Here is a 10,404-nt window from a genome sequence, read left to right as displayed (position 1 = left end):
GCTAGTCAAGGTTGTTAACTGCTGAGCCATGATGGGAACTCCCAAATTTAGTTTTTTCATAGTTTATTCTCAAAATACCTAATACAATCCAACAATACTTTTCTCCTATGCCTGCTAATTATCCTAAAGTCAACAGACTTTCAAAAACCTATTGCAATTGCCAAATAACTTCTCCCAATATAGTCATGATTATGGCATCAAAATGCCAAGAAACCATTAACAGTTTTTCATTTTCTACTGAATTATGTTAAAATTCCCCTACTTATATTTGTTTTCTTGAATCAACCAAATGATTTTAAGCTTTACTCTCTACATCCAAACTCTCTTCAAATAATTCTAGTTGCGGTTCCCTTCATGTTCCCTTAAGTTTCTCTGCCCCAGGACATTCGTCTGAGCTGATCCCTTCATCTGGACAACCTTCCTCATGTAGTCTATCTCCGCCCATGGAAACTGTACCCATCCCTCATGACCCATTATATAGGACGTGGGTGACTTTTCAATTCCCTAATTAGATGTCAGTTCTCTCTTTCTAAAATCTGTGTTATGACCTTTTAATATTTTCATCTTGCAATTTTCCCCCTAGATGAGTTTCTAGACCTCAGCACTATTAACATTTTGGTAGGATAACTCTTTGTTAGGGATGTCCTGTGCTTCGTAGATTATTTAGCAGCATCCCTATTCTCTACTCACCAGGTGACAGTAGTTACAACCCAAATGTCCCCAAATATTGCCAATGTCCCCCAAAGGGTAAAATCACCCCCAGTTGAGAACCACTGCTCCAGATCATTTTCCTTTACTATTGAGTACCTTTCAAAAGCTAAAAAACTACCATATGAATGATTCTGAAGGAGTAACAAGTTTTGGGGTTAAAAAACTTGTTTAAAAAGCAGACTTTTTAAAAATGGTTATGGCCATTAGAATCTCTAGCAGAATATTGAACATTACTGGTATTTCTCAAATGTATTTGTGTGAACATCTTAAATGTTGAACTTGTAGGTCTTATCTTGAAATCCAAATACCATAATGTCCATATAAGGTTGTTTTTTTTTTTAATGATGTAATTTTTGTTTTCCTTTACAGTCTTACCTCTCTAAAATCCCTTAAACACAACCTATATTCAGGATGTAATGACTAATTTTGGATGACCTTAATATGTCTCCATTTCTCTCCATTTCTCTACTTTGGTTGCAGCAATCTAGAATTTTATTGTCCATCCTTCACTTTCCTATCTTTTCTTATACATAGGCAAAAAGAAAATTTAAGGTTAACACTAATATATGAAGTCTACCTGACCTGTCATACTATTCTTGAACCTGCAGTTAGTCAGCCAATCCTCTTCTGAGTTCTAAAAACAATTCGTGTTGACCTTTGTTATATCACTCATCATGTATGAATACTCTAATTGCATACTCTCCCCATTACAATGAATGAGTTTCTTGAAGACAGAAGCTTTGTATTTCTCATCACTGTATCATCAAGGTCTAGTATGATGTTCTGTCATTAATTAATGTCTTTTCAACAAATGAGAAGTGTGTAAATCATATGCAGAGAAGAGATGCCTAAAAAGCACAGGAATAAAATTTCTGAACATTAATTGACACATTAAAATTAAAACTGTGCCTTCTAGTCCTCCACATGTTATGTTTTCCTCAAGCTAATGATGTATAGCAAAGTTTTCCAGGGTGGATCATGGAAACCTTCACTGAACAATGAAACACAAGAAGACAACATGTCTCTCAGAGAGAAAACACTTACCAGAGGTATGTCAATTGGGTTGAAGGCCGAGCCCAACAAGTTTCTTCTGTTTCTCTCAATCACTTGATAATCTACTTAAATTGGATTTTCTTATAGACTCAGCCAATTGTGATGTCCAACTTTCATTTCACTTCATTGAAAAAACAATTCAGTCTTTCCAAGAGATTAGGTTCTTCTATATGTGTATTATATTTTTTAAATTGCCATTTCTCAAAATAATTGTTTTTCTACAAAAAAAAAATCCTACATCTCCTTTAGCATATTCTCTAAGCATTATTTATATGCTCTGATAGGGGTATGTAGATAAGGTACTAAATTAATGTACTAAGTTAATGATTATTAACTGTACTTATTGATTTTTGAAATAAATGCTTTTAGAAAGACTAGAAAGGATTCCTCAATTTCTGAGCTCCAGAGCATTTCTTTCAAGATTTACCCTGAATGGTCTCCTGGGAATATCTTTTGTTTTCAAGGAAGGGAAATCAGCACATGTAGAACTAAATGGTCTTGTTGTGGACAGAAATGTTATTATTTTTCGAATGAATCGAAGAACTTCAAAGAGAGTCAACATTCCTGCAAGGAAATGGGCTCCACACTTCTTAAGATAGACGATGAGGAAGAACTGGTGATGTATATTTTGTTTTCCATCTCAAACATAATTGTCTAACTACTCGTTGTTGGCTAAATCTTAATGTTTAATAATATTTGAGTGTCTCAACATAGTTTACAATTGTAAGTTGCCTCTTGTCCAGGCAGTACTCATGTTAGTGTCATGAATACAAATAGAAATGAAATCAGGATTTCATTTAATTCACCCAGTTCATCCACAAGTAAAATTTTTACAATATAGTAAATGTAAAGGCAAACATGAAGCAATTAGAAAAAAATGTATCCTTAAAATATATTATTTTATCAGAGATAATTACATTTATTGATTGATAATTTCATGAAAATTTAGCACTTGGCCTCTCAAAAAAAAAAAAATCATTTTATCTCTGACAAAATCAAGAAATACATTACCCCTGAGCTTGAGTTAAAAGTAAAAACTCAATATAAATTTAAATTTGAAGATTAATTAATCCCAACTCATATTAACTTTTAACTTATATTAGCTTTCAAAGAAAGCTGAACTAAATATTTTATAATCTTTATCATTTTGTTTTGCTTTGAATATAGACATAATTTACCATTATTCTTTCAAAAATATATATTCCTATATTCAGGTTAAGTGGAATATTTTAATATCTTCTCATAGATAGATTAATAGATCCTAAGAATCACTCGGTTTTCTGTACTAGTCCAATTATCCATATCCTTGGCTTTAACAACTCATAAATAGCTATAAAAATATGACCTTGAAAATCATGAAGAAACCAAAGCAAATTTGAACCCAAAAAGAAGACAGCCATACTGTCTGAATTAACCTCCTTTTTACACTGGTAAAAAACTGATGCATGGTAATGATGTTAATTATACCTTTGTGGTAATCATTTTGCAATACATACAAATAATAAATCATTAGATTGTACCCCTGAAACCAATATAACCTTGTATATGTCAATTATGTCTCTAGTTTAAAAAAATAAATAAAATTACAACTGTTGTTGATAGGGTAAAAGTTTTTTTAAGTTGACCTTATTTACAGACAGGTTAAAGAGCTTATGTGAAAATATAGCATATTTAAAGGTAGCCATATAAGGGAGTGAATGTGAGATTTGTCTCTGTCCAACATAAATTAATAATCACATTTTAGTGAGAAAATCCCTTGTTGTCTTCTTAGATAAGAACTATAGAATAATTTAGATAATGACTACATTTTCAGAAATATTTATACTATATCACCCAGAATTATTATAGAAACATTAGAAAATAAGTGAGAGATGTTAGCCCATGAAACTTTTGGTTTTTCCTATGAGTGTCTGTACCTTAACTTTATTTACCCTCAGCCTTCTTAGAGACTTAAAGAATTTCAGAAGGACATTGTAAAACATGTCATATTCAATAATCCTCTTGTTGATTTATCCACTGCAACTTTTTACATAAAAAATCTTACCTTGATGTCCATGGATATACAGAAGGTCCAAGAATGAACTTCAGAGTCTAGGATCCCTAATCTTTTGTGCAAGGTATCTTCATCAAAGGAAAAAAAAAACGAAAAAAAAAAAACGAAAGCCCTAAAATTTAATGCAAAACAGTGTGTGTGTGTGTGTGTGTGGTGTTTTTTGTTTTGTTTTGTTTTTTCTGGATAGAGGGATTAAGTTTTTGTAGCCTTCCTCTGGGAAAATAAACAAAAGAAAACTAAGGGTGAAAATTGAAGCAGGGTAGGAAAACAGAATTTACAATCAGAAACCCTCAATTTAACTCCCTTTGACACATTTTGTTTGACTGAATCAACTAGAGCATCAATTATCCCATTAGGAAAAGGTAGAAAAGAGGTAATGAAGCTGTTTTGATTTTCTTTCCAACATATTTAGAAAGATCAAGTGAGATATTATATGTGCATACATGCTATAAAAATTAAAATACAAGATGAATATCCGTCAGTTTTATATTTATGAAGTCATTTTCAGCCAGCTATAATAAACACCTCTTCTGATAGCATAGGCACTACTTCAAGATGCCCACTCTGCAGGAAATAAACAGGGTATCTGTAAGACTTGTAGATACCTCAAGGCTGTCTCACCTGGACCCAAAGTGCAAATCAAACTTTGCTCAGAACTCATCTTTGATCTATAGGCATAAGTTTTGAAAGGAAATTAAGAGATTTAGTTAAACTAAGAGAGTGTTAACTTTATGTCTCAGTTATATCACTATATTTAATAAAATATCATTAAGTTAGATTCCATCATTTTGTAATTTGAACAGAATCAGAATGAAGTTGATCTTTAAACTAGATTATTACTTCATTTCAAAAAGCAAAAAAGACTTTTTCCTCATAGAATATATTCCTTTTTATTACAGATCTTCATTCAAAGTCACCTATCCTATTTCTACTGGATCGGATTGTCCCGTAAAAGCATCACAAGTTACTGGACATGGGAAGATAACACACGACATTTTCTGAACTTGTAAGTCTCTAGAGTAGATAGTAATTAATAAGTTCTACAATCACAGCTTCTGATTTACATGCCTGAAAGTATATGGGAAAAAGTCATGCATTCACATACAGGCATTTATGCATACATGTATGGGCATATACATGCACAGACACACACATAAAAATTTTAAGTTTGGGAGTTCCCTCTGTGGGGCAATGGATTAAGAATCCAACTCAGTCTCTGCAGAGGCATGGGTTGGATGCTTGGCGTGGCACAGTGGGTTAAAGGATCGAACATTACCACAGCTGTGGCTCAGATTCTGAAGTTCTCTGGCCCAGGAACTTCTGTATGCTATGGATGCAGCCATAAAAAATAATTAAGTTCAGAAAATGAGTATATGAAGAAGAGCGGGAGGCTTTTCAACTTCACTGCTGTAATCCTCATAAGGCACTCTTTAGGAAAGTTTAGGACATTGAGAGATGGTTTCTGATAAGGAAAGAAAAAATATACCACAACTTTGGACCAATATTTCTTATTATGTCTGCATTACTGAATGCATGTTTCACATTATTTATATACTTTTATTTTGTGTGAAGTGATTGGAAAGACTCAAAGGATGGAAACTGTGCAAGTATATCAGCAAAGAAGATCACTGCTACTGACTGTGCCAAACTGAGATACTACATTTGTGAGAAGTAAATTGCTTGTCTTGCTACCTAATGAAATAACAGCAAAAGGCATATCCAATAATTTTCCTTATAAAAACTCAGATTCTTGGAAGTTCTCTCTCTCATTTCATAATATGTGCACTTTGTTACAGGCTCTACCTGTATTCTAGCCTCTGATTGAGAGATGTCAGGCCCTCCACCTTTGCCCCTTTCACAAGCAGACTGTTAGATCACACAGGTTATGAGCACAGGTTGGTGGGGTGAGAAAATATCAGCGCTTTGGATGAGCACTGGGAAGTGAACTTCTGTATATTCTACTTCTGCAACTTAACACAGATAAAGTAATCCTGCCAAGGTCTCTCACCATCATGCACATTTTATCTGGCATTTCCTGCCAACAATAGTTAACGGCATTATTCTTTATGAATTGTGTATGCATTTCTCTTTGGCTCCTTACTTTTTAGGAGAAAGATAATATAGTATACTGGAAGAGAATAGAGAGTATCTTGAATCAGACCCATGTCTGGGAGCCCGAGCCATACCACAGCTAATGGCATAAGGGCTCTCCAGCAAGTCCAAACTTCTGAGTCGGTTTCCTTGCCAGGAGGGAGACTACTAGACTGTTATGCAAAGTGGCTGTACCATTTTGCATTCTATTAGCAGTGTGTGACAGTTTGTACCCTTCCAACATTTAATACTTGCTTGTATCCTCCCAACATTTAATATTGTCAGTTTTTTAAACCACCTTAATAAAGATACAGTGTAATTGAACTGAGGTGTAATCTTATATTTCTGTAATGAATAAATGATGTGGACCATCTTTCCATATGATTTTGTTAACCATATATCTCCTATGGTAAAGTATTGATTAAAATATTTTGCCTAGGAGTTCCCTTGTCACACAGCAGTTAAGGATTCAGCATTGTCACTGCTATATCTCAGGTTCAATCCTTAGCATGGAAACTTCTGCATGTTGCGGAAGTGCCCCCCAACCCAAAGTGTGTGTGTGTGTGTGTATAAAATTTTGTGTAAAATTATATAAATTATATATATATATATAATTTTGTGTAAAATGATGGGGATATGTCAAAGGTATTGAGGAGCTAGGTAAAAGAATTCTAGCCAGAGCTGAAACAATCTGAGCCATTCCAGCAATAACAAAAGTAGTATTGGATTATAACCCAAAGTATAAAATAACTATCCATGAGTCCACAGTAGTATAAAATAATCAAATATTTAAATAAATGAGGGAGATGAAACAAATCTCCTGTCCAAATAAATTACATAGATGCTCCTGCCTGAAGGTGGTGGGACCCAACTCTTTGCTTCGTAAGCATAAACAATATCCTTCCAAAGGGACTATTATAGAATCACATAGAAGGGGGAAGAAAAAGTAACTTCTGAGTGAAAACACTTCCTCCGCATGTGATTAACATCAATAGTGGTAAGCTGCATTCACAGTTTGTACCTGTAATGTGACAAAATGACACCCTGTGGTCCTCCTCAAAACTTATAACCCCAGGCTACTCATGAGAAAAATGTCAGACAAATTTTAATTGAGCAATATTCTATATGCCTATCTATTACTCCTCAAAACTATTGCGATCATCAAAACCAAAGAAAATCTGTAACAGCCAAGAGGAACCAAAGTAGATATGACAATTAAATGTAATGTGGTAACTTGGATGGGATCCTAGCACAGAAACAGGACACAGGTAAAAAATTAAGGAAATTAAATATGGTTTAAAATATATAATGTTCAAAGTGCATTTGATAGAATGTGTGGTCTGCCACTGTAGACTGGGGAATTCCATAAACATTATTTAGGACAGCTTGGCAGATAATGTTGTTCAGGTCTTCAATATTCTGACTGATTTTATGACTATATATTCTCTTGATTACTAAGGAGTGTGTACATTTCCAGCAGTCAGTGTGGATTTGTTTATTCTTTCAGTGCTATCAATGTTACATTTTATTATATTTTAGAAAGATTTCTAACATACAGAAAGAATAAAGAGCAATACAACAAATATCGGTGCCAACTTTAAAGACGCAATAAATGCTGCTATTTTATCTACTTGCTTTGGAACTAGATACCAGATACAGTTGGAAAGAATTTTGTACTCCTTCCCAGGCCCATTCCTCTCCCTCTATATGAACACCTCTGTTTTGAGGTTTATGTGTATCCTTGTAATTTATGTAATTTTATATTTGACTACACATTGACAACTTTTATTTTTATATGATTACATATATTTCTATATATTTATATATGATATAATTATGAATGAAAATATATAGAATGGAAGTATACCTAAATGGAACTATTATTACACATGATTTACACTGCTATTTTATTCACTATTGTTTATTCCAGTTTCTATCTATATTGGTACAAGTGGATCCAGAACTTCATTTTTTCCATTTTAAGTTTAATGAAGTACAGTTGATTTATAATGTGATAATTTCTCTGTACAGTGAAGTGATCCTGGTATACATATCCCAATCCACTCTGGCGTATAACTTCATTTTAATCTCAGTCCAAAAATTCCATTTTACAAAATTCTTACAGCTCATTCATCTGTTTCTCTGTCTTCAAACATCAATATTCCTCATTTTTCTATGCCGGTAGTGCTGCACAAAACATATCTGCATCAATAAGTGGAATCTTCTATTTATACAATTGGCATTTTTGACATTCAAGCTACCTTTTCTTATTATTATTCCAATAAAGTTATTTAAAAATTTGAATATAATCCTTTTATTGTTGTTTTATGATATAAAATATAATATCTTCAATTATTTGGGATTTTTTAGCTTTCTGTTTTGAAATAATCATACACTCACAGGTACTTGCAAAAACAGTGCAGAAAGACCGATGTATCTGACACACAGATTTTCACAAATGTAGCATCCTATATAACTGTTTAGATATTTGCAAAACAACTTACATAAAAATATATGATGACATAAAAACCAAGAAATCAACAATGGTACATTCAATAGACCTTATTCAGATTTCACCAGTTTTATTCATTTCCTTAATTTTTAATATGGTAAAAAAAACCACTAACATAAAAAATATAATAATATCCCATTATTCAAAGTGGGATAATGAAGTCTCCTAATATTATTGTGGATCTATTTATCTCTTCAATTTTGTACATGTTTATTTCTCATATAGTAGCTCTGATATATTTATAATATGAATTATAAGCATCAACCTGTGGATTGACCCCTTTATCATTATATAATGACCTTCTTTGTCTCTTATATAGTTTTTGTTTTAAAATCTAATTTGTCTGCTATTAGTGTAACCACTCTTGCTCTCTTTTTGCTACTATTTGCATAGACTATTTTTTCTATCTCCTCATGTCCACTGTATACATGTCCTTAGATCTAAAGTGAGAGCTGTAGACAGTTCATATTTTGATCCTATTTTTTTCTCATCCATATGGGCAATCAACATCGTTTGATTGGGGAATTTAATCCATTTACATTTAAAGTAATAGCTGATAGGGAAGGGTGTCCTATTACCATTTTGTAATTTGATTTTGTATGTGTTACAGCTGTTCTGTTCCCCATTTCCTGCATTACCGGTATGCTGTGCTCTTAATTGGGTTTTTGGCATGCTTTGATTCTCTTTTCCTTTTGTGTGTATTCTTTCAATATTTATTTGTGGTTACTGTGGCAACTACATAAAACAGCATAAAGTTATATAATCTATTTTAGCCTGAAATCAACTTAATTTCAATCATACAAAACTTTACTCCTTTTTTTTTTTCTGTTTGAAAGTAGTCACCATTTATTAATTGACCAGATTACAAAAAATAATCATGGAGATACCTTAATTCATCCTTCTAATAAGTCTGTTGATCTGGTCTTCCCTGTTGCCAGCATCTCCCCCCTTCTACAAAATGGGTGGTCTTTTTCTTCATTCCACCTCGTGGAGAAGACAATTTGAAGGGCCACAGGAAGTTGTTTGCTTCTTTGAAACGTTTTCCAACAGTATAGATCTCATGAATCAGATCCTCCATGCAGATGATGCCGTATTTACCAAGAGAACGAGCAATCAATGCGTTATCTGTCAGGGCAATTCGCTTCTTGTTGATTTTGCCGTAACCACGCTTGTAGATCAATTCATTTACTGACTTCAGATTTGGATACCCCCAGGCGATATATGGTTCCACAATTCTCAGCATGTTAATTGAAGCCTTATTGAGCTTCACAAAGGTGCCATTAAAGATCTGACGGAGGCGAAGAAGCTGCAACACCTTTCTGACCTTTGGGCTCACACCGTTGATACCTCTGATCCTGATGACAAATGCCAATTTGGGTTCCGCAGGTACATAGAAGTTGCCAGCTTTTCTTGTCATCCTAGCCATTCGAATCTCAGTTCTGTACATTTGCCTGTATTCCTTGTGATAGTGCTTGGCTTTCTCGTAGATAAGCTTCCTCCTTGCCTTTCGAAGCATCTTCTGGGCAAACTTCTTTCTCAGGCGCTTGATCCTAAGCTCTGCGAAATTCTTTCGCTTTTTCTTAAGGGTTTCTGGCACAGCAGGAACCTTCTTTTTCTTCTCTTTGACATCTGCGCCCTCCATGGTTCCAGCCGGGAAAGAGCCAAAACTTTACTCCTTTCCAGCTCCGCCATGTGTTATTGATGTCACTAATGACATCTAAATATACTGTGTACCAATTAACACAGTGTTAGTTATTTTTATGCTTTTGTCTTTTAAATCCTATAAAAGAATTAAAAGTGGAACTTAGGAATGAAATAACAAGAAGTAAGTTTTCATATGTATCCATATGTTTATCTTTATTAGAGAGCTGTATATTTTTTATGGTATTTGGTTACTTGTCTAGCATCCCTTCATTTTAACCTGAAAGACTCTCTAGCATTTCCTGTAGGACAGGTCTAACAGTAATGGACTCTGTTAGTTTTT

At 33.7% G+C, this 10,404-nt stretch overlaps 2 protein-coding genes across 2 annotated transcripts; one reads left to right on the top strand and one right to left on the bottom strand.

Moving 5' to 3' along the window:
* On the top strand, positions 1-6,232 carry LOC125131800 (oxidized low-density lipoprotein receptor 1-like). The gene is made up of 4 exons (XM_047788565.1): positions 1-1,760; positions 2,229-2,380; positions 4,717-4,823; positions 5,390-6,232. The coding sequence occupies exons 1-4, from the start codon at positions 1,658-1,660 to the stop codon at positions 5,490-5,492; spliced, it is 465 nt and encodes a 154-aa protein (XP_047644521.1). The 5' UTR covers positions 1-1,657; the 3' UTR covers positions 5,493-6,232.
* Positions 6,233-9,241: 3,009 nt separating this feature from the next.
* LOC125131799 (60S ribosomal protein L7-like) lies at positions 9,242-10,079 on the bottom strand. The gene has a single exon (XM_047788564.1). The coding sequence runs from the start codon at positions 10,060-10,062 to the stop codon at positions 9,322-9,324; it is 741 nt and encodes a 246-aa protein (XP_047644520.1). The 5' UTR covers positions 10,063-10,079; the 3' UTR covers positions 9,242-9,321.
* Positions 10,080-10,404: the final 325 nt, after the last annotated feature.

The sequence above is a fragment of the Phacochoerus africanus genome, chromosome 7 (genome assembly GCF_016906955.1).
Source record: "Phacochoerus africanus isolate WHEZ1 chromosome 7, ROS_Pafr_v1, whole genome shotgun sequence".
In the NCBI taxonomy this organism is placed as follows: domain Eukaryota; kingdom Metazoa; phylum Chordata; class Mammalia; order Artiodactyla; family Suidae; genus Phacochoerus; species Phacochoerus africanus.
This window is presented reverse-complemented; position numbering and strand designations above follow the sequence as displayed.